This window comes from Artemia sp. Qi Xiang Cuo, chromosome 18, assembly GCF_049724085.1.
Source record: "Artemia sp. Qi Xiang Cuo chromosome 18, ASM4972408v1, whole genome shotgun sequence".
Lineage (NCBI taxonomy): Eukaryota > Metazoa > Arthropoda > Branchiopoda > Anostraca > Artemiidae > Artemia > Artemia sp. Qi Xiang Cuo.
The window spans coordinates 19636284-19663416 of record NC_142811.1 but is presented as its reverse complement, the minus strand read 5'-3'; the positions used below and the strand labels follow the sequence as shown (position 1 = coordinate 19663416).

The 27133-nt window shown below is 35.2% G+C and overlaps 1 protein-coding gene across 2 annotated transcripts in view; it reads right to left on the bottom strand.

Annotated features, from left to right (window-relative positions):
• Positions 1-888: 888 nt before the first annotated feature.
• Positions 889-27133, bottom strand: part of LOC148941291 (uncharacterized) — a 94065-nt gene continuing 67820 nt past the window's right edge. The window contains exons 7-10 of one of the 2 annotated variants that reach the window (XM_089103920.1): positions 11236-11484; positions 9806-9964; positions 4677-4874; positions 889-1184 (exon numbers count right to left, since the gene is read on the bottom strand). In XM_089103920.1, the coding sequence (XP_088960046.1) occupies positions 1023-1184; positions 4677-4874; positions 9806-9964; positions 11236-11484 (768 nt within the window). In that variant the 3' untranslated portion in view covers positions 889-1022. The remainder of the gene's footprint in view (positions 1185-4676; positions 4875-9805; positions 9965-11235; positions 11485-27133) is intronic. The other variant, XM_089103922.1, reaches the window with a different exon arrangement.

Genomic DNA, 27133 nt, shown 5'->3' with positions numbered 1-27133 from the left:
GGCCCAATAAGCTTTGTTGCAGCCTCGTTTTGGTCCGAGTTTTGCATTAAACTTTTTTTTTTTTTTTACATCTCTAACACACATTTCGTTTTTTCTCTTTCAGAACTCTTTGGAAATTAAAACTTTTGGTATCTGATACCGCATCCAATACAATGCGTCAATCCATGGCCATTCGTCAAGAACGAAAAATTATCAGAATAAATGGCAGCAAGAAGTCAACTGGTGTTTATAGTTATTTTGTACAAAAAAGAGAGAAAAAAAAGGCAGACTCCCCTGTATAAAATTCTCCCCTCGGAAATCCACCCCCTGAAAGTGTTTTATGCATTTCCCAATAATGAAAACTAAATGGGAACAATGGGCGAATTGCATAGCTTACAACCCTTCCTCCAAAGGCTGTGGGGGGTCATGTCATCCTCAGGAGCATAGTTATTGGACCTTTCAACTATGCTGAACAAAAAGGCTATCTCCAAATTGTAATCAGATGTCTTTAGGAAAAACAAGGGGCGATAGTTTCCCATCCAATATTTTTGGTCACTTAAAAAGGGCATTAGAAATTTTAATTTCTGTTTGAATGAGCACTCTCTTGATCCTTTCGGACCATTGGTTCGATACGACCACTCTTGAAAAAAAAAAAAAAAAAAAAAAAAAAAAAAAAAAAACTGTCAAAAAAAATGTCATCTTTCTTGCGGCTAAAAATACAAATTTTGACATTTTGTGTAGATAGAAACTTGAAATCTCTACAATAGGGTTCCCTGATATACTGAACCTGATAATGTAGTTTTCATTAAGATCCCTTGACATTTTGGAAAAAAAAACTTTTAAAATATTTATTTATCACTATGCAGGCACCAATATTAAGTTTTGTCATAAACGAGTGGTAAAAAATAATCCAAGCCATCTTTCAAATTTATTTCTACTTTATCAAAAACACATAAGTAAGGAGTTATGCTAAAAGTAGCAAAAATCATTTAACAGCCTAATAATTTTCAGAATATAATTAGATATCAAAATATTTAATTAGACTATTCTTCTGCCTTATCTTGCTGTTTCTCTTCACATATTTCTCTTTCCTCTTTCTTTTCATTTTCAACCTCTTTCTCTTCAAATCCCAATTCTTTCTGTTGTTCTGCATCATTTTCTTCATTGACCTCATTAACCACGTTCATACTTGCCATATCTTCAGCCTAATAATAACAAAGTTCAACATAAAAATGAAATTACAACTCGCTTATTTATAGCAAGCAAATATAAGCTATTACTTCTTGAATATTCCCACATGGGAATTTAGCAAGAACATTTTTTTCTTTAGCATCATCTTTAATGAGATGCTACAGACAATAGCGTTTAGCCCCAAGTTCTACTAGATATGATCACGCGTAGAAAGGTAAGTTTTGCTACCTTCCACGTACATCCCTGCCTATACTCTTTTACGAGGATCAGCAGTCTACTGAGTGTATAATAACACAGGATGACCTGAGGTACCCGTTGTGCAATGTTTACAATTGTTTTGGGATGTGAGACGATCAGTGGCCCCGATTATTTGTTTTTCGGGAGAGCCAGGTGATTGGAATTACCCTCCTCTCTACACACTGAAAAAAATTCTGTTTTTTCACTAAAAAAAAGATTTTGAAAAATCCCCTTTTTGTGTCTTCATTAAGGAGAAAGTTGAAAGCCTAGAATTTTGTTGCACTTGTCGACACAAAGACGAAGTATTCTTCACCAATAGAAGCAAATTATCCGCGGTGGACTTTTACGAAAGTATCTAGAAGAAAATTGTAATATGAGGCTATGATATACTATGATATTGATTAGTTAACAATAAAACATTTATGGAAAATCTTAAAATACCAAGGACATCAAAATAAAAACATTTTTATCCCCTCCTCCCTCCCAGATTTCAAGTCTATTCATGTTTGAAAACATCAATTTTCTAATATTCTCTTTTATTGTTTCGAAATTATGAAGTTTTAGAGCAATGCCGCATTTTTGTCAGTGCTGCCACGTTTGAACTGTTAAACTACATAAGCAAACTAATAGATAAATGAGATAAATAACAAAGCTTTTCGTCTGCCAAAGTTCAAATATAAACAACCTATTGATCCTCAAGACAGCGAGGCTCAAAGAGACGAAATTAAAATTACTCCCGAGCGACAGAATAAGACAAAACCTAAGAAGATAAAGTGCCTCTATTTTTGGACTACCTGGAAAGATAAATTTTAATCAGAGATCTAAAAGATACTTTTTCTACAAATATAGATAGCGATCTTTAGAATGTGTATTTGGTGTATCTGAGTGTTTCTGGTGTATCTGAGTGTATCTGGTGTATTTGATGCTCATTGAGTGTATCTGAGACCATCGTCGTCTGGCTAAAAAACGCATAGCTAGTTTCTCATAAAATTTTATTTCGATCTTTTTTTTCAAGCTAGGCGTTTAGTGTTGTATGTATTCCTATGCTTCGACAAATATTTTGCTTTTTGTTATACTTAACGATATTTGAAACACTTAGTGTCTTAAATTTTTAATATAAAAAGGCTTAATTTTGGCAGCGGTTAGTGGTCATATTTCTAGTCCTACCTAGATTCACCTACCTAGGTCACCTACCTAGGTCATATTTCTAGTATCACAGACCCTTAAAGGAAAGAGAGGAGGGAAACAGATGGGAAGAGGGCGCAAAAATCCTTTCTGGTCTAAATTTTTCGACTATGAGATCAATCTAGGAGGGTGTGGGAGAGAATAAATGCACCTAATAGCTTGCGTTACGCAAAAATAGGCTTTTCGTAAACACTGCTGAATATCCTAAAAGTGCATTTTAACATGAAAACGTATTTCATACCACAGTAACCCATCAACAGACGTATTTTTCATATTTATACATTAGAAATGCAAGACCTGTTTCAACATTTCAGCATCGCGAATTTACTAAACTATAACTTAATCTACAGCAAAACCCCTTCATCATCGGCAGTGAACCGTAAAACACAAGACTTAGGAGATCTTCTAAGATTAAATCCTGGCTTAGTCCTTAATCTAGCTTAATCTAGTAAGGCTTAATCCAGTCTTGACGCTTGATGAAAAACGAAAAAAAATATATAAGAATTATTAAGAAAAACACGAGAACCAGGCCGATTTTCGAGGACAAAACGAAGGGAAAAGACAATTTTTCTAAATAATTCATTTACAAATTAGAAAGAAAAATAGACACAACATTACTTAAGAGCAAAAAAATAATCTAAATTAGTTTCCATTGTTTAGTTTTAAAAGCTTACTTCAAAATTTCAGCATCGAAAATTCACTAAACAAATACTTCTCGAAAACAGAAAAAAAAAACAGCAACTAACCTTAGAAAAGCAAGCAAAAGAGAAGACACATTTAAAAAAAAATGTATCTTCTGTTCGCTAGGCTTTACTTCAAAAGGTTACTTTTTTCTGTGTTTGAACGCTGAGGACAGCTTGGCGAAGGTCCTCACCGAAATATCTGTTTTTCCGCTTTTTTTTAATCTTTCCGCTTTTTTTTCAACTTGTTGAAAATTACCCCGGTTCTCTTCGTTTCCTTAATATTTTTTTCACTTTTGCATTTTTCATCAAGTCATGCATATTAGACCAACACCATGAATCAAACGCCATCTAAGAATGTATTTAATCCAGTTTTTTATCCGTTTTCAACTTGGACCCCTTTTTGATAGTTTTATTTTTAGCAGAGCGTCTGAATCAATGTCAGAGTTGTTCATTCAATACTTTAATCAAAATGTCAACCAGGGTTGAAGGTGTGAGCGAGGAACTAGGGATAAAGAATGAGTGAGGAAATAAAAATAAACCAGAGTTGTTCATGGGTCATTTTTCCTTTTTAAACCTAGCCATCAAATCGAGTGAAAAATAACTTACTAAGTTCAGTGACAGTCTGAACTTGAAAATATTTTGACAGTATCAAAATAAAAAAAATAAACACTATCGTCCAGCGAAACTACACAATTTAAAAAATAAGAAAAACTTAAACATAGCCATAGCAAATAGGAATAAACTATTTATCCATAGGGCAATTTTTACTTTTTCGTAACTGTTTTTTTTTTTTTATTTGCCCATGCTTAATTCATAACTATATCAAAAGTTGCACAAAAGTACTGGTCCTCCACCACATTACTTTTGTTGAAGGGGGCGCCTATTCAAGATTGGGGGGGGGAATGTATTTTTGAAGCTCTAGGGAGGGGTTAAATGTATTTTTCAAGCTCTAGGGGGGGGGGGGGGTAAATGTATTTTTCATGCTCTAGGAGGGGGGAGGGATAAATTTGTCGCTTTTTCAATGAAAATACCCCCCCCCAATATATACATATATATATATATATATATATATATATATATATATATATATATATATATATATATATATATATATATATATATATATATATATATATATATTGTCTCTATTTTGTTTTTTGAAGTCTAGGGATGGGGGCGAAAAATCTCAGGGAAAGCTTATCAGTAACGGGCAGGTAGTCGCAGAAATAAAACTCTAGTCTGATAAGACGCGTGGCAATGACTTTGAAATTTCTACACAGGAGAAACCCCAAAATAGCCACTACTTCCCGGCCCTTGTAGTAGTCTACTAACTTTACTAGCCATGGCACAAGAATCGTCTTTTTACATGCGCAGGCCAAGGGCAAGACTCTTGGTACCTACTGTTTCTTTAGGCAGTTCCTTTCCTTCAGCCCTTTCTTCTTTCTTTAATTTGCTAATATGTTCTTCGGATTGCATATGAGCCAATTTTAGTTCTTCATCATATTTGATATTGGCATTGCAGCTTTGACAAAAATACGTAAGCAAAGGCGAAACAACTGACTGACCAACTGGGTTGAATACGTTATACGGTCCTATGGCCTGAAAAAAAGTAAGATTTAGTACAAGCTTGGCTCGAATGCAAGCATAAAGTTCCGATTTTTTCTTTATTTTGACAGATGGAGGGGAGTTCAAAGGGCACAAGAATCAAATTTTAATCACAAAATTCGGCTGAAAAACACTAGTAGTTCTGCAAGAGAAGTGGGCCAACATCCATCGAACATTTACTTGGCTACAACCTCTCCTAGACCCTTTTAAGGCCTGTTACCATATCTGCTGACATAGGCATCAAAGTCTAAGCACTATCACTTTGAACATGTGCTTGTTGTAAAAGGAGAAAGTAAATCTTAACTGCTTGAAAGCAGTGTTCCGTTTTCAGCAATTTTGCCATATATTTGGGGTTCAGTCTCAAAGCGAGTGTTTTTGTAGTTTTCAACTGTAGATTCGAGGTTTTTCAGTTTCAAAGTTTTTTTTTTAGAGTTTGTAGCTGTAGATTAGAGGTCTTCCGTCATGGAGTGTTTTTTGTTTTTTTTTTCTTTTTTTTTGTAGAGTTTGTTGTTGTTGGTTTGAGGCTTTCCAGTCTCGAAGTGGTTTTTTTAGAGTTTGTAGCTGTAGATTAGAGGTCTTCCGCCATGGAGTGTTTTTTTTTCTTTCTTTTTTTTGTAGAGTTTGTTGTTGTTGGTTTGAGGCTTTCCAGTCTCGAAGTGGTCTTTAGCTGTAGATTTGAGGTTTTTCAGTTTCAAAGGTTTTGTTTTTAGAGTTTGTAGCTGTACATTTGAGGTTTTCCCTCTAGGAGTGTTTTTTTTGTACAGTTCGTTGTTGACTTGAGTCTTTCCAGTCTCGAAGTGGTTTGTAGCTGTGGATTTAAGGTTATTCAGTTTCATAGTGTTTTTGTTTAGAGTTTGTAGCAGTAGATATGAGGTTTTCCGTCTAGGAATGTTTTTTTTGTAGAGTTTGTTGTTGTTGATTTGAGCCTTTCCAGTCTCGAAGTGGTTTGTAGCTGTAGATTTGAGGTTTTTCAGTTTCAAAGTGTTTTTTTTTTGTAGAGTTTGTAGCTGTAGATTTGAGGTTTTCCGTGTTTTTTATTTTTATTTTTTTTTGTTGATGATTTAAGCCTTTCCAGTCTCGAAGTGGTTTTTAGCTGTAGATTTGAGGTTTTTCAGTTTCAAATTGTTTTTTTTATATGGTTTTAGCTGTAGCTTTGATACTTTTTCAGTGAGGAAGTGGATATTTTTGTAGAGTTTGTAACTGTAGATTTGAAGTTTTCCGTGGGGGAGCGCTTTTTTTGTAGAGTTTTTAGTTCCTGATTTTAGATTTTCCAGTCTCGAAGTGTTTTTCTTTTCCCTAAAGTTCTTACTTTAGATAATAAGCGAAGCAAAGAGTACTTCAAATCATTACAGTATAGCAAATATTTTGTCATTGTTACGAATTACTGCAGTTCAGCATTGCTGGAAATGTTGATTCAGTAGCAACCTATAGCAGGACGTAGTGGTCTCTAAGGTTATCTGAACTACCTTTGCAAATACAACAATCAAGAAAGAAGAATAGGAACAGCTAGAAAGCAGAGAATCTGCAATATTGTAGCCTAATAGTCCAGTCGTCTTCTCGAAGGACCTCATTTTCATCCTTCCTAAAATGGGTTTTCCCTAGGAACCTCATTCTCACCCTTCTTAAAATGGGGTACCCTAGGAGCCTCATTTTGATCCTTCCTAAAATGGGTGTTGCCTAGGAGCCTCATTTTCATCCTTCCTAAAATGGATGTTCCCTAGGAGCATCGTTTTCATCCTTCTTAAAATAGGTGTTCCCTAGGAGCCTCATTTTCATCCTTCCTAAATTGGGTATTCCCTAGGAGCCTCATTTTTATCCTTCTTAAAATGGGTGTTGCCTAGGAGCCTCATTTTGATCCTTCCTAAAATGGCTGTTCCCTAGGAGCCTCATTTTCATCCTTCCAAAAAATGGGTGTTCCCTAGAAGCCTCATTTTCATCCTTCCTTGATTTCATTGAAATAATTTATACGGTTTATACATGCAAAATTAGCATCGTGCCTACTAGCAGTGAGTAATTATTAGCTTTGTAAAAAAAAAAACAGGTTAAAATGTCCAAAAATATTGAGACTTGGATAAAAAAGGACTTTTGTGCGGATCAGTATAGTCCCTCCTCTCCCTGGAAAGGTCTTCTTATGCCCCCTTCCCCATTATTTGCCTAAAAGGATACCAAATATACTTTATTTAGTATTAAAAAAAAACAGATGTCCAGTGTTTGAAAAATACACACATCAGTCTATTATAACAGACACAATGAAGCAGTTTCTTAGATTATTATAATCTGAAGCTACATTTACGAGGATTCCATTTTCTTCTTGATATTTCTATGTTTTGATCCTAAAGAAAAAAGTTTGATCGGTGCAAATTACTGGAGTAGTGAACAACGAAACACCTAGACAAAATTAATAGGCAGATTAGTCCACTGGTCATGAATGGTTACAAAAACACTTAGATACCTTTGAGATTAATCTTGTCACTTTGCATACAACATAGTAAAGAAGGAATTACGGCCCATAGTAACCAAAAATGAAAAAAATACGTTAAAAAACTGACTAGTGAGAAAAAACTGTCATTTGCAGTTGATTCAGAAACGGGTAACTATTATCTACATTAGTCTTAAAAGTAAAATGCTATTTCGAAAACTAAATTTTTGGAAATTGCAAAAAATAGCCTGAAATCCCTAAGCAATGGCGTCGGGTCAAAACAAAAAAAACTAAACAACTGGAATCGCCATGGTCGAAAAACACATGCAAGAAACTTAAAGTCTCTTGGCCTTAACAACAAGAAAAAACAGTTTTTTTTTTTTTTACATGAGATGCACTGATCTGTCCTCTTTTTTCCGTTTTCTCCTTCATAAAGAGATAAGTATGTTTGGTGCATAGTGCTGAAGTAAATGAATACCGAACACTTTTAACAAAACTCGGCACTACGAAGAGAGGAGAAATAGACAAAGAGAGAGAGAGAGAGATAGAGAGAGAGAGAGAGAGAGAGAGAGAGAGAGAGAGAGAGAGAGAGAGAGAGAGAGAGAGAGGGGACTACATTAAAAAAGCTTGTATTTTATTTTTTATATTTCTATACCGTACCTCAATTCCTCAAGAACAATGAGTCTGATCAGTACATAGCACTAGAGGAATGAATAAAAACACCTAGACAAAATTATTAACGCTAGGCATGTAACAAGAAAAAGAAGAAAAAAGTCCACTGACCATGATGGTCTCAAGGGTAGTTACATGCATTTAGATTAGCCCTTTTTCAACTTCATATATATATATTTTAAAAACAAATCTACCTATCCCAATAAGAATGTTAATCAAAAACTTCAAGTCTGATCGGAACGAAGTATTGAGAGAAAAACATACCAAATATCTAGACAAACCCAAGGACCTCAATTCAAGCTGTAAATAAATCCTAAATACATAATATAAATATAAATAAAATATATCCTATATTAAATAATATCCCATATTAAATAAGTAATATATAACATATATCCTACAATAAAACGTAAATAAATCCTAAAATCGCAAAGTAACCATCGCAAGAAGAACGATGCTTCTTGGAATTAATTTCCCAAAGCTGTATGCTTCTAATGTTTCTAAGAACAAAAATTCAAATTCAGCCCGTCCCATCGTGTTCAGGAGAATATTTAGCCAACTGCATGGTTAAATTCTAGCATTCATGGGTATAACAGTGTTTTGGATTACAGGATTAAAACCATCCCTCTGTTTCAAACCCGTCCATTTTATTTTAATAAAGACATTATTATCCATTAACGCATTTAAAATGCCTTAAGTTATTACTGTTACATCTTTAGAAAATTGCCTCACCCCTGAAAAAAAATTCCCTGGAGGCGTTTTTCACCATAGCATATAAAGGACAAACAACACGACTCTTGCCGCTAAAGCTGTATTCATTAGGAATGTGAAAAACACCCGAAATTGGGATAGGAATGGGAATGGGGTTAGGAACGGGAATAGGAAACAAATCAATATATTATTTATTATATATTAATGTACATACTCTATTAATTAATTGTATTTTATTTATTTATATATTATATAATTACAGTATATAATTATGAATTATATATTTTAATATATATTATTAAACACTATTCATAATAATACATTTTAATGAATATATTATTACCCATTAACGCATATAAATACTTTAAGTTATTACTGTAACACCTTTGAAAAATTGCATCACCCTCTTGAAAAACACAGGTCTCTTTGCCAATGAATAATATTTTAATGAATAAAGCTGTATTCATTATGAATGGGAAAACACACGAGATTGGAATAGGAATGGGTATGGGGAGCAGAGGCAGTTTTAGGGAGGAACAGAGGGGAGACTTGCGCCTGGCACAGAAATTCTAGGGCCGCAAAATTTCAAATAAATAACCTAAAGGTTTTAATCATTTTTTAGTTTTTGAAATTTTGTTTTTAATAAAATAAAGCAGAGGGCGCAGTTGGCAATAATTACAAGTAAATTGACCCAAAATTTCCATTTCCCCATATACTCATCACTATACCTTGAAAATAAAAGTAGGTAAACCGAATTTAATTATTTTAGACAGATTTAAATAATGGAAATTCTTATTAATAAATGAAAATTTTCTTAATAAATAAAATTTTTTCTAAAATTTGGCCTGAAAATTTTAGGGAGGCAGGGGGAGGGGAGAAATCCAGATTTCACCCCGGGCGCAAGAGGGGCCAAAACCACCACTGATGGGGATAGAAATAGAAAAACGGAAAAACCCAAGATGAGTGCTGATAGCCTCACCCCTCCAAATAAAATTTAAGTTACTTTTAGAAAATCCCTAGCATTTAAACCGTCATCAATCCCTGAAAAAAGAAGATTATTTAAAACAAAATGGGTGTCTATATAAATGCTAGATAAAAACGATAGGCGATTAATCAGACATACATTAATATTAAAATCGGTATCCATGGGTACAGGCGATGCACCGCTTTTCATTCCTTCAACCTCAATCCGCAATTCAAATGGAATAAACTTGCATTCTTCAAGAGCTTCATCAATCAGATCTGGATGTTCAGCCATTTCTCCATTTTTTTCGACTAATTTCTGAAAAAAACACTCGAAAATGGATACAAAACAAGTTTTAATGCTTTAGCTGCGTTTATAACACCCTAAATCATTCAGCTCAAAGATGTCGCTCGTAACACCCTGACTCATTCTGCTCGAAGATGTCGCTCGTAACACCCTAACTCATTTGGGTCAAAGATGTCACTCGTTTGGTATCTTATAAATGTAGTGACTCATTTTCTGGCTTTTACAAGATTTTGTACTATCTTTTTCTTTTGTTCTTTGCTCTATTTCCCGGCCTTGGAGATGTCCGTGGGAAGGGGGGAGGATTTGCATTTCGCTTCTATTGTTAGTAAGATCTCTACAACCCTCGAGGTTTAATTCTTAAGTTAACCGAAACAAATTTCTCATGGCATGATATGATACCATTTATCCAACATTTGGGAAGTAGGCTTTGATCCTGCCAACAGGAGAACTCGATTGTAGCAATTCAAAAGACATTATGTTATACGACATTGAATTTTGTATTTTTCAGCTGTAATTAACAACCAATTACTTATAAAGAATTTTTTTTTCTTAAAAAGCCCCCGTTTCAACTATTTTTGTAAGTGAGAAAAGGAGATAAAACCCAATTTAGAAAGAAATTCTAAAAAAAATCTGTGTACATGCCTGTTTGAGAAAGGTTATTAATTTGTCCTCTAGGCATTACTAAACAGCTTAAAACACCTTTTGTAAATTGACTCATTACACTTGGTATTTTATATTTAGCTATCTTCCTTCGATAATGTTACCTGCGTCGTAGATACTAAAAACAATATGATCATTCCAGGGGGGATGTAATTTATTCTCTTGAGATATGCTCCTAAATACGACGTTACTCATGAAAATCTTTTTTTTCTCCAAAATTAAGGCTCTTAACGGATTTTATCGAACTCGTGGCCTATATAGAGTTTTTTCGGGTCAGAAAATCTCAGGATGCCAGTTTTTCACAGAAAATGTGGAGAAAGAGAGAGAGAGAGAGAGAGAGAGAGAGAGAGAGAGAGAGAGAGAGAGAGAGAGAGAGAGAGAGAGAGAGAGAGAGAGAGAGAGAGAGAGAGAGAGAGTTATAGAGAGAGAATATGCTAGTCTCGTCAGACTACCACTCCAATGAAGGCCAGCACTGATTCAGTAGTAAATGCAGTAAAACGTGTTATTTCAGTAACAGTAAATTGTGTAATGTTCAAGCATTAAAAGCAACTGATAATTTTTAATCAGAACACATTTCGGTGATGCGTTTTATACTGATGTAATGTATTTAATCAATGACTTACCTTGATATGTCCAGCAGTTAGTCGATGTTTATCATAATTAATTTTCATACCCAAATCTTCCTTGCAAAGGTCACATGAGGCTTCAATAAAGTTTTTCAGACTATGATGAGCTTGATTTGCACGGTGGGCAAAAGCGCTGCCATAAAAGGTAATGTCGCATCTGTCACAACTAACTTTGCGGGAGCGGCGGCTTCTTTTGCCAAACCTGCCCTTGTAATTTTCGAACCCACTTCTCCGAAAATCGTTGAGCTGAAATTTAACTTACATTAACATATTTCTAATTTTAATTTTCTAGATGAAATCTGTTTATCCAAACAGTAAGATACGTGTATCACATAAGCAGCCACATATTTTTTTTTCTAAAATCATAAACCCTGGCGAAAACATTTTATCCTAACTTTCAAGCAAGTGTATTCAAGTAGTGGTAAAATTGAACTAGCGTAAACCTTTCGTTTATATGCCTTTTATATCAGCTGATGTAACGGTTTACTTAAATTCTCAAAGATAGTCAATAGCATTAGCTTCGATGTATGGTCTTTATTCAAATAACGTAAAAATACACATAGCCTACAGCAAAGTGAAGGAAGCAGATGAGCGTACAGTTGAGAAGAAAGTAACGCATAAACGTAGAGCTTATAACGAAGGCGAACGATGGACTAACTTTAAAAGTATACGCTTGACCCGAATTCCTCTGGTACGGAAGCTCCAGCGATTGGCTGTTCGACCAGGCCTGGGAAAGAAAACGTTCTTACGACTCGCAGTAGTCCCGGAAGACCCCTGGAACGAGCTCTCGTTGAACTATACATTGCCAAGGCCCGTTAGAAATGAAACCCGGGAGAGGCATCTCGAATTTAAACTAAAAAAAAAAAAATACTTTCCACTAGGGATGACAGATTTTGAGAAAAAAAATCGTACTTTTTGTTCATTCATCTGGGAAGGGAACTGAGCTTCATGGAAGGGAGTAAAGCTTTGAGTAGATTAGGTTGGAGAAGCAGAGTGGGCAGCTGGGTTGGCCTCAGGTGATTTTCTGCTGCAAAAAGTTGTTAGCAGCGGTAGTAATAGGTGCTTGCTAGAAGCTGGAAGTGGTAGTGCCCACTAGATATTTCCCTTACCATTTGATCGATTTTCGAGCAATTTTCTAGCAGAATTAAAACAGTTGGTGACACGCGCGACATAACCTTTTATGGCAGACTTTTTGCCCACTGTAAAATCAAGCACATCATACGTTGAAAAACTTTATTCAAACCTCATGTAACCTTTACAATGAAGATTTTGGTATAAACATTAACTATGATAACCATCGAATAGAACATTCTATGACATTATTATCACTAAAATAATACATTTTACCACATTTGCCAAATCTAGGGAACTGGTGTTGGCCTACAACGGAGTGGTACTGTGATGAGAATAGCAGCACTGCAATAACATTTACACTGTCTCCCATTCTTTTACTTCCTGTTTCTATCCTCCTTCTATTGCTAGGTTTCAACTGTCGCAGAAACGATGATAATGCATTCAATCGCTGACCTATCTTGATATGTCGAGCAGTGAAGCGACGATTATCAAAATTGATTTTCATACCAAAATCTTCACTACGAAGATCACATGAGGCTTGAATAAAGTTTTTCAACGTATAATGACCTTGATTTGCACGGTGGGCAAAAGGGCTAGCATACTAGGTAATGTACCACCTGTCGCATCTACGAGCACTGCGACTTCTCTTTCCAAATCTACCCTTATTATTCTCAAACCCGCTTCTCCGAAAATCGCTGAGCTGAAATTGATCTCATATAAAACTTTCCAATCTTTCCAACTGTAAGATGCGTGTACGGCATAAGGGGTCACACATTTGTTTAAAATCATTAACCCTAAAAAAATTAGTTCAGTCCAACTTTAAGCCAAGGGTATTAAATAACTGGTAAAGTTGAATAAGCGTCACCGGAAGCCATATTAACATCATATAGCCTTATAATAGGGTTGGACCAGGCTTAATCATTTACCCAAGTTCAGCGTATGGCCCAGTTTTGTGATGTTTATTAAGCTGAAAGTTAATCTTTGTCCAAGTAAATACATAATTATTGATTCCAGGTACAGCTAATTGCCACTATTGGATCCCGCAGTTTTAATTCGGGGACAAAATTTTTCGAAAATCTGCTCAATAGTAAACAAAATAGCAAGTGGGCGCTACCGTTTCCAGCTTCTACCAAACAACTATTACTACTACTACTAACAACTCTTTGCATTAAAAAGTCACCTGAAGCCCACTTAGCAGCAAACTCTCCTCCTCCAGCCAATCCAATTCAAAGCTTCACTCTTTAATCGCTCCCACGAAGTTTCAATTTTTTTAAATCCTTTGTTATGATCTCTTTCCCCATCTGGATGCGACTAGCGCTCAGATGAAGGACCAAAAACGCCTTTTTTTGTTGGGATGAATATTTGCTGTTTTTTTGGGTGAATTTTTACGTATTCACCCCATGTTGCTAAGATTCCAAAATGAGCACCACATTTGTTCGAAGACAACATTGGAACAAACGAGAAAACACAAGTACAAAAAAAAAAGAATAAATTTGGGAATTTTGGGACAACTGTTGAAAGTGGTAACTGTGAGGATTTGTAAAAACTTGAGGGGGTAAGATATTGATGAATACGGTCCATTTATGCAAAAACAGATTCTAATTCTACAGGTCGTAATTCTACTTGCTTTTCGTAAACGAAGCTTAGATCAAAAGCGGAAAATTTAGGTCATCCATACTCAATGTTCGAAAGTAAGGCTCGGTGACATGTACTCTAACGAAAGAGGTACATATTGATTAAATACATTCTAAAATAATGCTTTTAAAATATCCATATTTTTTTTATGAATTATATGGTTGAAACCAACTGTACTCCACCTCCACATAAAAAAAAAGAAGCTGAATAATAAACACGTAGGACCTATCTTAGTTATGATATTCATGGCAGGTGACAAGAATAGATGGAGTAATTGGATTGGAGGGAAAACAAGCGGACTCAAAGGACATACTAGACATCTTTCAAGCTCATGTCTGTTTTTGGCTTATACTTCCAAGGCTGTGCTGCGTTGTTAAAAGTACGCTATATGATTTCAATATATAGATGAAGTGACCTGGTTCATTGAGAAACCATTTCATAAGTAAATGATTTCATGTCGACGGGAATTTACGCGTATTGTAGGACAAGTACGACAAGATCATGCCAAAGTAATAGATAATCGAACTTACTGAGAATCTCATCTTACACAATGTACACTGCGAACGGTTTGTAACTCAAATTGCGAACGAAAAATAATATGTTAGTGTAAGTCAGGTCATATCAGAAAAATTTAGTCAAAATTGTCAGACGCGTGGGAATCTTGACTGACTGCAAAAGAAAATTTGGTTTGGTCACCATCTTTTTCAAGCTGATACTAGTTGCAGTAGTAAAAGAAATAGCAGAACAGCAACATGATCCTCACACCTCCAAACGGATACTCTTTAGTAAAAATATTTAAGTGTCTTTTTCGAATGATAAGCTATACAGAGCCTATGTTCTGAAGATGTTGATTTTGAGGTAACCCCTTCATAGAGAAGGGTATCCCTCAATTGGCTGATGCTATAAAAAAAAAACCTTCCTAAATTTTCAGGAAGAACAACACAACTTCAAAATTTATAAACTGAGCTGAGATTATATCACAGTTTATATAATTATCCAGTATGATCTCTCCCTATCTCACCCATTATAAAAACCCGGACCAAGGTGCGAGTGCTCCAGAGAACGTTTTTGCAGATAGAAACATAGGCGGCATCAGATCTTTTCACGGGTAGACAAGTCAGACTGTGATCTAATCGGAAACGAGTGGAAACCCGCTATTACGAATAATGCACTTTGTTGGAAACAATCGGAAACAGACTAACCCGCTAATGCAGAAAGAAGTGGGAGGAGCTTTTTGTTGGCACCGAGAACGAAGACCAGAAATGATCTGCGATAAGCTTACTGGATAATTATATGAACTGTGGATTATATCTACAGCAGCGTACAAGACCTTAATTACAAAAGAGTTTCCAAAGACATTTTCATGAAAATTTTGCTAATCACGGTTACATAGTTCCACAACAAGCAAAAGTCTTCTGCGTTGTGCATAAATAAACAAGGAATATATAGTAAAACATAAAATAAAATTGCAATAATAAAAATACATATATAATAAGATAAGCAAATAAGTATTTTCGCGAAAACAGAGTCTACTTGTAAAATATTCAGTGACTCAAAACGTTTTGTTTTGATTCGCTTAATAGTCCTTACAAAAGAACAAATAAGGTTTTAAATAATAGAACTAATTGCCTCTCCACAAGTTGCATTTCCTTACCAATCTAGATTTGTCAAAGAAGATTATTTAAGGGCATTTGGATGCCTAAAAGGATAACCCTATCTCACTATAAGTTTTTAGTTTGTGTGGGTAAACTAATTAGAACTGATTAGGTGGTCTTGCCATAGCTTGTAGAGCTTGGATAAGGGATCCGAAGAAACGACAGAAGACAATAATCCGACACCTGCTGTAACAGAAATCTTAGAAAATTCATTTAACTTCTCCCGTTTTAGGCTGGAAATAGAGACATTAAGATTTAATGAACCTTTTTCAAGTTCAGGAAAGGACAGTCACTTAAAATATTCCAGCATACCTGTTTGGAAAGTCATCTGAAAAGAAGTATCATTGAATAGTTTAACAGCTTTGAGAGTTCCCTGTTGTCCAAACCGCCTTGATATAAAACCTTACCGACCCCAGATGTATATTCTTTATGCTGTATACACATTAAATAGACAGCGCTTTGCTTAACAATTAGTAAGAGACTATACGTTTTCTTCATTTTAAAGTAGACTTTGGTTAGCTTTTCGAATTCTTGACATCTTTAAGATCCCATATCAAATTATACCCAAATTGCTTTGGAAGTTCCCTGTGTTGCTGGGAAAGATTCGTTATTGGGCCCTTTGTCTTCAAGTTAACGAATCCCCTTAATCGAAATTTTTAAAAGGCGAAACATTTTCCCTCCGAAAATAGTAATAGTGTGAAAATACGCCACAAAAAAAACAACAAAAAAAACAATGGAACCGAAGCACACTTTTTGACACTAAAACGTTGAACAGTAATCCCTCTTTTTCTCTTTGGTATCACCTCTTAGGTATTTGCAGGGATTCTCAGAAATTCGGTCAGGGAGGGGGGATATGTAACGAAAAAAAAATACGTGTAAAAGTTGCATATAACTAGATGAATCATTCCCGTGCCACAAATCTGCAGTATAATGCTTACAAAAAACTAGGTTTCGCTGGCAACTATCGACTTAATCTTTTAAGCAACTCAAGCGGATTCTTTGCTTCGGCTTAGGCTGCAACATTAGGCGGAACGATACGATCTGGACTGCCGTTGGTAACAAATACTACAGTTGCCATTGGTGATCATTCTCTTACAATATATGTAAATCTTAATGATTATACAGAACTAGGCTTTGGGAATCTCTAACTTCAATATTTCACAGATTTAAGAAGTTTCCTTACTTGAGCTCAGGCAACAATATGCTCTAACTTTGGCCGGAATGGTATGGCCTGGGCAAAATTCTGCCATTAGTAATAAGCGCACAGTAATTTCGTCGAACAAATCGTGTTAGAAGTGTTGATACTTGGGAGAGTTTTAATAAATCACGTCTTTAATCTACTTGGAATAGAATGGTCATACGTAAAGCTTAGAAAAAGGATATTCCTACGAACCTTTTAACCTAAAACCTCCGAAGTTTATCAAGAGCCTCAAGGATTTGGACTCCCAACAGAGTGATGACATATCCACCCATTTTACGGTAAATATACATTTACAGGATTTTATTCGGCTATAGAAATATACTAAACTTCAATAATAGATGCGGAGGGTTCAATGATCCCCTTATTAGATGCGGAAGGTTCAATGATGAAAAGTTCACAAAAGCGAATTCAGTTTTCATGATACATTTTCAGCCAGAATTCAAACACTTAATATGGATCACAAGAAAAATATCAGTGAATATTTGATATGTAAGTCCATACAGTGGAGGTTCTGGCCTCATTTGTATTCGGGGCAAAATCTTGATTAGCCCCCCCCCCCGTTTTTCCAGAAAATTCAGGCTAAATTAAAAAAAAATATTTTTAAAAATAATTTAATATTAATTAGTATTTTTTAAAATTAATATCATTTGATTAAATTATTCTTGTTAAATTTATTTTTATTAATTAATTAATGATTAATTAATTAGTTTTTTTTATTAATTATTTAACTGCTTCATTTATTATTGATTACTTTATTTTAATATAAATGAAAGTTCAAAAATAACACAATGACCGTAGCCATTAGCTTATTTATTTGAAATTTTGCGCCCCTTAAATTTCCGCACCCGGGGTAAGTGCCCCCTCTGTCCCTCTTAAGACCGCCTCTGTCCATACAGCTGAGTCTCTGCTTTGTATTTTTTAAAGCCGATTTTTCAATGTTATTACGGTAGAAAAACTCTTTTCAGCCGCGATACTAGAAATTGGCAACGTAGCAAATGTCAAAAGCATTTAGGACGTTTACTGAATTTTTTTGGCAAGGTGAAATTCTGTCCGCCGGCTGCCATAGCACTTGATTCTTATCCAACTCTAATATAGAATGTGTTATGCCAAACTGCCAAAGCTTGTTAAACCAGCTCAACTCAATTTTGGGCATACCCCTTTCATAAAGCCGAGAAAGCTTTGTGAAAGCTTTTCAAATCTTTTGAAGAGAGAAGTTTAACAGTAGGCAAACGAATTTTGCCTACTCACAATAACAATAACACAGAAACAATAATCATTATAAGAATAGAGTCGGTTGAAATTTTGGTAAAATAAATAAATAATAGGAGATCTTAAACTTGTCAACAGTTTGGTAGTTAAAAGCAAAAGATATGTTAGTTTCAAATAAGGAAAAATGTAATCTCTTACAAATTTTTAAGCAAAGCATTATCCAAAAAATACCTGCGGCAAAATAATATGTCACGAAAAATATCTTCGCCGTAGGACCATGGGGTTGTGGAGTTGCCATACGTATGAAATCAAATCAACAAACAGAAAAAAGTAGACATAGGGTATTTCGACAATAAAGGAACATGGAAAAATTATTCCTCATTCTGGCTACAGTCCTCATGTAGTTTCTATACACTGGGTTCTTGCTGTGGTTGCCGACTCTGCAACGCTGTCAAGCGCTACTGTCAAGATTATCCTGCGTTTTCAAATATTAATTCGATTTCATTTTTCTTAAATACGTTCTATGACCACAGTGGCTATACATGACGTTTGATAGAGAAACGAAAAAACATAATTTGAAAATAACCAAGAAAACGAGGCTGATTTTCATACAGTGGACAAACTTTCTGAAAATCACCCTCGTTTCCTCGGTTACTTTTTAAATTATACTTTCTTTTTTGCCTTGATGATATTATTGTTATTATCATATTATTGCTATTATTATTGGCTTTTTTATGATTTATATTGAATCTATAAAAAATACCTTCCTGGTGGCTGTTAAGATCTACGGGTAGAAGCTTCAGCTTATCACAGAAGGCTGTCAGGTTCGACTCCTACCAACAGCAAGTTTTCCTAGCATTTTCTTCCTATTCACAAATATAATAATTCATACGAGCCTGTATACAGCAATTTTTTAAGGAGGATGAAGGGGGGGGGGCATATTCGTTAAAAACTGGGAGTAAAAATACAGACAGCTTGTACGACAGATTTTCTAAATTTCGCTCTTTAAAAATAATATTCTTCCTGACTCTTATTATTTTTGAGGACTTTGGCTTGGACTTCCTCCAGTGTGTATCTAAATTTATTTCATGCCAGGGGTCTGATGAATAATAAATGCTAATTTTAGAGTGTCAAGTTACATTCACATCGAAAAGGTACTCTATGTACAGAATTAATATAGTTAACATAGATTAGAAAACTTGCATAAATCAGGTGGAACAAGTAGGAAAAACAAAACATATATTCAACTGACAAAAAAACAACAAATAAAAGAACTTTAAATCAATTGCCTTTGAAAGTGGGAAACTTTGTGACTCTTCTTACCGTGATGAGAAAAAGATTTTTTCTATGATTGCGCCCTTAAGGGCAACGTAGAAAAGGATGAACTCCTGCCCATAGTAACCGAAAATCTAAAAATATGTCCAAAAAACAAAGCTGTCATGTGAGGAAGAATCGCCATTTGAAGGTAATTCAGGAATGGTAGCTATTATTTCGATTAGTCTTAATGATAGAAGTTCGCTGCAAAACCTAAGTTGAGAGAATTTTGAAAAAAATAGCCTGACACCCCTCAAAATGATGTCGGATCAAAAATCAAACTGCATCACTGGGATCACCCTAGTCGAAAGCCCCTTTTAAGAAACATTACAGTTCCCCTCTTGAGCAACGAGGAAAATCACTTTTTCACATGGGATGCAGGAGTTTCTTTTTTTTTTCTTAATCACTGCCAGTGAGGCGCCAAGACATCATCGAGAGAAGTTTAAGAGCGCATTTGAAAGGAAATTACAATATCTACGTACTGAAATGGCTAGTGCCTTTTTTAATAGTCGAAAGTGATTGGAAGGCAACTAACACCCCTTCCACGCCCAATATTTCCTCAACCACATCCAATCAAATTTTGAGAGAGCCATTTTGTTCCATGCAGTTTAAAGTTCAGGAAATTGTATTTTTGAGCAGGACACTCCCCCATTACTCTTCAGGGCAAGGGTTATAAGTTATGCCCTGGGGGCATATAAAGTTTTTATTGAAATATTTGCCGTAGAAACTTGAAAAGGGGCTCATTCGATTGGAAATTCAAATGGCTAGTGCCCTTTTTAATATTCGAAAGTGATTTGAGGGCAACTAGCCCCCCTCTCACGCCCACCTTTTCCCCAAACGCATCCAATCAAAATTTTTAGATAGCCATTTTATTCAACGTTGTTGAAAGTTTTGAAAATTAGGTCCTTAAGGATGACAACCACCCCCTCCCTACAGCCCTCAGGGCAAGGGTTGTAATTTATGCCTTGCGGGCATATAAGGTTTACTTAGAAAGTTTTGATAAAAATTTCAAAAAGGGCTCATTTTACATGAAATTGAAATTGCCCTTTCATAGTGTCGTGAATGGGATGAATGTAAATCAACCCCCCTTGTACGCCCAAGATGATCCCAAACAATTAAGTCGTTGGTTAGCGACAGTCATTTGTTCACCACGGTAGAAATTCATGAGAATTAAGTTGTTCAAGATAGCAAAACCCCCAGAGCCCCCAGGGCACAACTGGTAAGTTATACCTTGGGGGCATATAAGGTTCTTATTGATAGAGTTGTCGAAAAAACTTTAAAAGGGGACTCATTCAATTTCAAATTGAGAGGACTAGTGCCCTTTTTAATAGTCGAAAGTGATTGGATGCTAACTAACCCCCTTCTCACGCCCACCATTCCCCCAAACACATCCAATCAAAATTTTCAGATAGCCATTTTGTTCAACGTAGTAACATGTTCTGGAAATTAGGTCTTTGAGGATGACAATCCCCTCCCCTTCCATGGCAAGGGTTGTAAGTTATACCCTAGGAACATGTAAGGTTTTTATTGAAAGCGTTGTCGTAGAAACTTCAAAAGGGTTCATTTGATTGGAAATTGAAAGCGCTAGTGCCTTTTTTAATAGTTGAAAGTGATGGGTGAGCAACTAACACCCCTCTCACGACAACCATTTCCCCAAACACATCCAATCAAAATTTTGAGATAGCCATTTTGTTTAACGTAGTTGAAAGTTCTGGAAATTAGGTCTTAGAGGATGACAACCACCCTAACAGCCCTTAGGGTAAGGGTTGTAATTTATGCCATGGGGGCATATAAGGTGTCTATAAAAAAGCGTTGTCATAGAAACTCAAAAAGGGCTCGTTCGATTGAAAATCGAAAGGCCTAGTGCCCTTTTTAATAGTCAAAAGTGATTGGAAGGCTTGTAGCACGCTGCCTAAGTTAAGAACGATGTGGGCAAAATGTGTTTTTTTTCTCCATACCCGGGCACTTCGTATCGAAGGAGTTGTCGTAGAAACTTCGAAAAGGGCTCATTCAATTGGAAATTGGAGTGGCTAGTGCCCTTTTTAATAGTCGAAAGTGATTGGAGGGCAACTAGCTCCCCTCACCCCACGCCCATCACTCCCCCAAACACATCCAATCAAAATTTTGAGATAGCCATTTTGTTCAGCGTAGTTGATTTCCAGATAGAAAATATCTTTTTGAGGAGGACAATCCCCCACAATCCTCGGGATAAGGGTTTTAAGTTATACCCTGAGGGCATAAGAACAATGTTGGCACAATGTACCATATATTTTTTTTTACTTTAGAGCAGGGCACTTCATATGGAAGGGGTCGTCGTAGGGACTTCAAAAGGGGCTCATTCGATTGGAAATCGAGATTTCTAGTGCCCTTTTTAATAGTCGAAAGTGATTAGAGGGTAACTAGCCCCCCACGCCCATCATACCCACAAACACATCCAATCAAAATTTTGAGATAGCCATTTCACTCAGCGTAGTGATTTCCAGATAGAAAATGTGTTTTTGAGGAGGACATTCCCTGACAACCATCAGGGCAAGGGATTTTAAGTAATGCCCGGGGGACATATAAGGTTTTTATAGAAGGCGTTGTCGTAGAAACCTCAAAAAAGGCTCATTCGATTGGAAATTCAAAGGGCTAGTACCCTACCAAAAATCAGCATCGATAAATAAATGAAACCCAAAAAGAACAGAAATTACAACAAATAACCGAGTCAAACTCAAAAGGAGCAGAAATTAACATAAGTTGGGCGCAAAATCCCTATGCCTTCCCGAGGCCAGAACAAAATTTGCACTTTACTGAAAAAAATGTAATTTTTTTTACTTTTATAACTTTAATGAATCAAATAATTTTAACATTTTGATTACAAAATATCAGTATATGTATATTAAACTGACAATGCACATTCATTAGTATTGTATCTGGAAAGTGCAAATTTTGTTCTGGCTCTGGTAAGGCATAGCGGTTTTGCACCCTACTTATGTTAATTTCTGTTTGTTTTGACCTTAACTCGGTTAATTATTGTAATTTCTGTTCGTTTTAGATTTCATCTTTTTATTGATGCTGATTTGTGGTAGTTTCACGCTTGGTAGATTCTTTGATTTTATTTTTGCTAATTTTTCGTTTAATGGAGTTCTTTACGTTTCTTTGAAAAACTTAATTTGTGGAATAAGTTTTTTAAATTAATTGTAGTAAAGATCGATGTGGGTATAGTGTATTATTTTTGTTGTTGTTTAGACCCGAACACTTCGTATCGAAGGAGTTGTCGTAGGAACTTCGAAAAGGGCTCATTCGATTGAAAATAGAAAGGGCTGATACCCTTTTTAATAGTCGAAAGTGATTGAAGGGCAACTAATCCCCCTCCCACGCCCACCCTCTCATTTGCCCTTTATGTTTAAAAACTGAATGTTGCCTTAAGATTAAATCAAAATGCACTGTGTTAATGCTAATTCCCAATCAGGCATCTCAGCAGTATCCCAAGAACGACTGAGGGTATTATATTCAAACTTTCGGGGCTACTTCTGCTCTTAAAATTTAACCAATCAAAGTAGCGTAAGTGTATCCAATCCATCAAAGAAAGTAAACAGATTTCTTGTGAATTTCAGTTCAGTTCAGTTCATTTTATTTAACATCAAAATACATTTAACAAATATGCCAATACCCGCCCCAAGAAAGATACCAAAAAGCACTTGCGACTGGGCGGGTACATACAACTCATTTACTAATTAATGATTAACTATACAAAAAAAAAAAAAAAAAAAAAAAAAAAAAAAAAAAAAAAAAAAAAAAAAAAACAACTATGAACCTTGACCTAAAAAATAACTTTTTAATTTATTTTTAAATAGCCCCAGGTGCTCAGCCGCCCGAATGCTCTCCGGAATAGAGTTCCACACATTAGGTCCTGAAAATCTAGTATGGAAGCCGGCTCTGGTTCCACTTCTAAAATGAAGTGGAATGGTATCAAGTTTTCCATTTCAGGTCAACTAGAGGAGGTATGAAACTAAATTAAACACTACTATTTGTGTCCAGATTTTTAAAAGGGTGTATGTTGTTAAAAATTGCTGAAAATTTTTCTCCAGCCTACAAATAGCAGGCCAAACTATAAAGTCTTAAAAAAACGAAAAGATTTTTCGTTTCTTTTTCATTATTTTCTTTTTCCCTGAAAAGACATTGTCAATATAAAACGAACAGAAATTAATTAAAAAAAACTTTTCCACAAAATAATTTTTTCAAAGAAAAGTAAAGAACTTCATTAAACAAAAAATGAGCAAAAATAAAATCAGATAATCTACCAAGCGTGAAACTACGACAAATCAGCATTGATAAATAAACGAAACCCAAAACGAACAGAAATTTCAATAAATAACCGAGTCAAACTCAAAACGAGCAGAAACTAACACAAGTTGGGCTCAAAACCCCTATGCCTTCCCAAGGCCAGAACATAGTTTACACTTTACTGAAAAAATACAAATGAATGTCCATTGTTAGTTTAATATACATATACTGATATTTAGTAATCAAAATGTTAATATTATTTGATTTATTAAAGTTATAAAAGTAAAAACATTTATATTTTTTCAGTATAAGAAATTTTATTATGTCTTGAGGATGAGGGTTACTTGTTTTACACAATTTTGTCACGAGAAAAAAAAAAATAGGAAGAACAAAATCTCTAAAGTCGCAGTAATTACTAAAATACGCAGTTTAAAGCAGCAAATTGGTGATTATTTTTGGTGAAACGATTCAAAATAGACAAATAAGTTTACCAAAATACCAAACTGTATCTATTATTTATGATTTCGCTTTATCAACACCAAACCTTTGGGAGAGAGGGTGACTTCAAATCACTAGCCCCCTCGGGGACGCCCCTGGGTCTTAGTATATTTTTCAGTTGTATATTTCTTTAGTATTCTTTCCTGGCACGAAGGCACTGGGTTGTGTCAAATTTTTTGAAACATTTGGAAGACAATGTAAAAAGAAAATTTAGAAAAGAGTAGACCATTTCGGAGCATATTAATTGACGCGTTTTGTAAGGATAAAAATTATTCAGAGTGGATGTCAAAATTTGCTAGTCCTTCACCTTAAAACAGTCGGAACTTTCGGTTCGACAATGGCTAAGGGATCAAGTTACCATAGTTACAACATGAAAAGAAACAGCAGGTTCTCTTAATTTTTCAAGATCACCGGAAACCATAGAGAGCGAAAGCTTTGATCTGATACAATTAAAAACCTTCAACGCTACTAAGACAGCTACGCAAAGCTATGGCTATGAACGTAGGTTGTGTTTAAATTTTATCTTTTCTTCCGTGCTCACGTGAAATCCAGAGGCGACGTTAGGGGAGGCACAAAGGGAGCACTTGCCCCCGGCACAAAATTTTGTGATTTTAAAATTTTATTAATAAAGTAGAGGGTACAGTTAATAAATAAAATTAATTAATAAAATAATTACATAATCATAATTAAATAATTTAAATAGTAAATTAGAATATGAATTATTAGTTAATTAATTAATAAATTAAAAATAATTTGGTTAGTAAATAAAGATTTTGTCGACATTTGGCCTGAAAAATTTGTGGGAGACACGGGGGGGGGGAGCACTAATCAATATTTTGCCCTGGGCACAAGAGAGGCCAACTGCCACCGGTGAAATCGTAAGAAAACCCGAAAAAACTTAAATTACTATCATGTTGTTATCCGTTAAACACAGAATAATCCATGGAGGTGAATTTACGAAGATCGCCCCCCCCCCCCAATGAAATGAGTCTCAGGACGCCCCTGTATATCAGGATTAACGTGAAATACCCACAAAATTATCAATAGTTGCAGTATGCATCCCAAAGTAGCATATAATTAAGTCTAGCCAATTGTAACTGAAAAATTAAAAACGTCTTTATAAATGAACTGTCGAGTGAAGAAGAACCTCCATTTGAAGCTAATTAAAGAATAACTATTATATTGAAAATATTAACAGTAAAAATTCATTGTGAAAATAAGTTGGAGAGAATTTCAAAAAACAGCCTGAAACCCCACAAAATAGCATTAGATCCAAATAAAACTGCACCATTGGAGTCCCCGTAGCCTTAGACCACGTATAGGAGAACTAGGGTCCTATCTTAAACCACAAGGAACAACTATTTCGCACTGTAAGCAGTGATGTGTCTCCTTTTTTTTATTTTTTATTTATTTATTCTTTTATTTTATATATTTTTTTTGTAGCTAGTCGGGTACTGAATCAGCATAGATAGATGTTCAAGGGCTTATTTAAAAGATTAAATAAAAATAAACAAGTTTTTTTTACTGAAAGTAAGGAACGACGTTAAAACTTAAAACGAACAGAAATTTTTCCGTATATGAAGGGGGGTGTCCCCTCCTCAACGCCTCGCTCTTTACGCTAAAGTTTTTTTATTGTTTAAAAAAATAGAGTTGTGAGAAAGTCAAACTTTAGCGTAAAGAGCGAGGCGTTGAGGAGGGGACAGCCCCCTTCATATACGGAATAATTTCTGTTCGTTTTAAGTTTTAACGTCGTTCCTTACTTTCAGTTAAAAAAACTTGTTTTTTTTATTTAATTTTTGAACGTTTTTGAATTAATGCAGGTTTTGATTTTGGCTCACCGTACATGAATAATTAAAACAAAATTTGCATATTATATTTGGTTAAATGGCTTTCTCGAAACTTGTTTAATTTTATTTACGAACGTTTTTATTAGTAATAAATATACGTAACTTAGAATTAACTTATGTAACGAACTTCTATATTCATAAATTTTTAACACGTATATTAGGGGTTCGCCCCCTAGTCAATACCCTGCTCTTTAAACTATAGTTCGAATTTTTTTTCCAGTTCTTTAAAAATGACATCTTAATCACAATCAGTTGATCAGTTGAAAAACTTGTTTTTTTTTTATTTAATTCCTGATCTTTTTATTTAATAATGCTGGGAAATCCGGGGCCCCTTCATAGCAATGTCCCTTTCCCCATGAAAACTTCCTTCCTGGAAAGATCCTTCCATCTAGCCCCCGACCCGCTCCTTCCCCCACCTACCAGAAAAATCTCCTCTGAAAAAGTCTGTATACTTCCCAATAACCAATACTATATGTTAACATTGAGTAAAGTTCATAACTTTCAGCCCTCCCCCTGGGGACTTTGGGGGATCAAGTCATCCTAAAAGACATTTTTATCATATTTTTGACAATGCTGAACAAAATGGCTATCTCAAAATTTTGATCAGGTGACTTTAGGAAAAAAATGAGCGTGGGAGGGGGCCTAGGTGCCCTCCATTATTTTTTGGTCACTTAAAAAGGGCACTAGAACTTTTAATTTCCGTTCCAATGATCCCTCCCATGATATTCTAGGACCACTGGGTCGATACGATCACCCCTGGGGAAAAAAACAAAAAAAAAAAACAAAAAAACAAATAAAAAAACACGTATCCGTGATCTTTCTTCTGGCAAAAAAAGTAAAATTCCACATTTTTCTAGATAGGAGCTTGAAACCTTTACAGTAGGGTTCTCTGATACGCTGAATATGATGATGTGATTTTCATTAAGGTTCTATAACTTTTAGGGGGCTTTCCCCCTTTTTTCGAAAATCAGCCAAATTTTCTCAGGCACGTAACTTTTGATGGGTAAGATTAAACTTAATGAAACTTATATATTTGAAATCAGAATTAAAATCTGATTCTTTTGATGTATCTATTGGTATCAAAATCCCGTTTTTTAGAGTTTCGGTTACAATTGAGCCGGGTCGCTCCTTACTTACAGTTCGTTACCACGAACTGTTTGAAAATGTAACTTTTGACAAAAGCCGGGTATCAA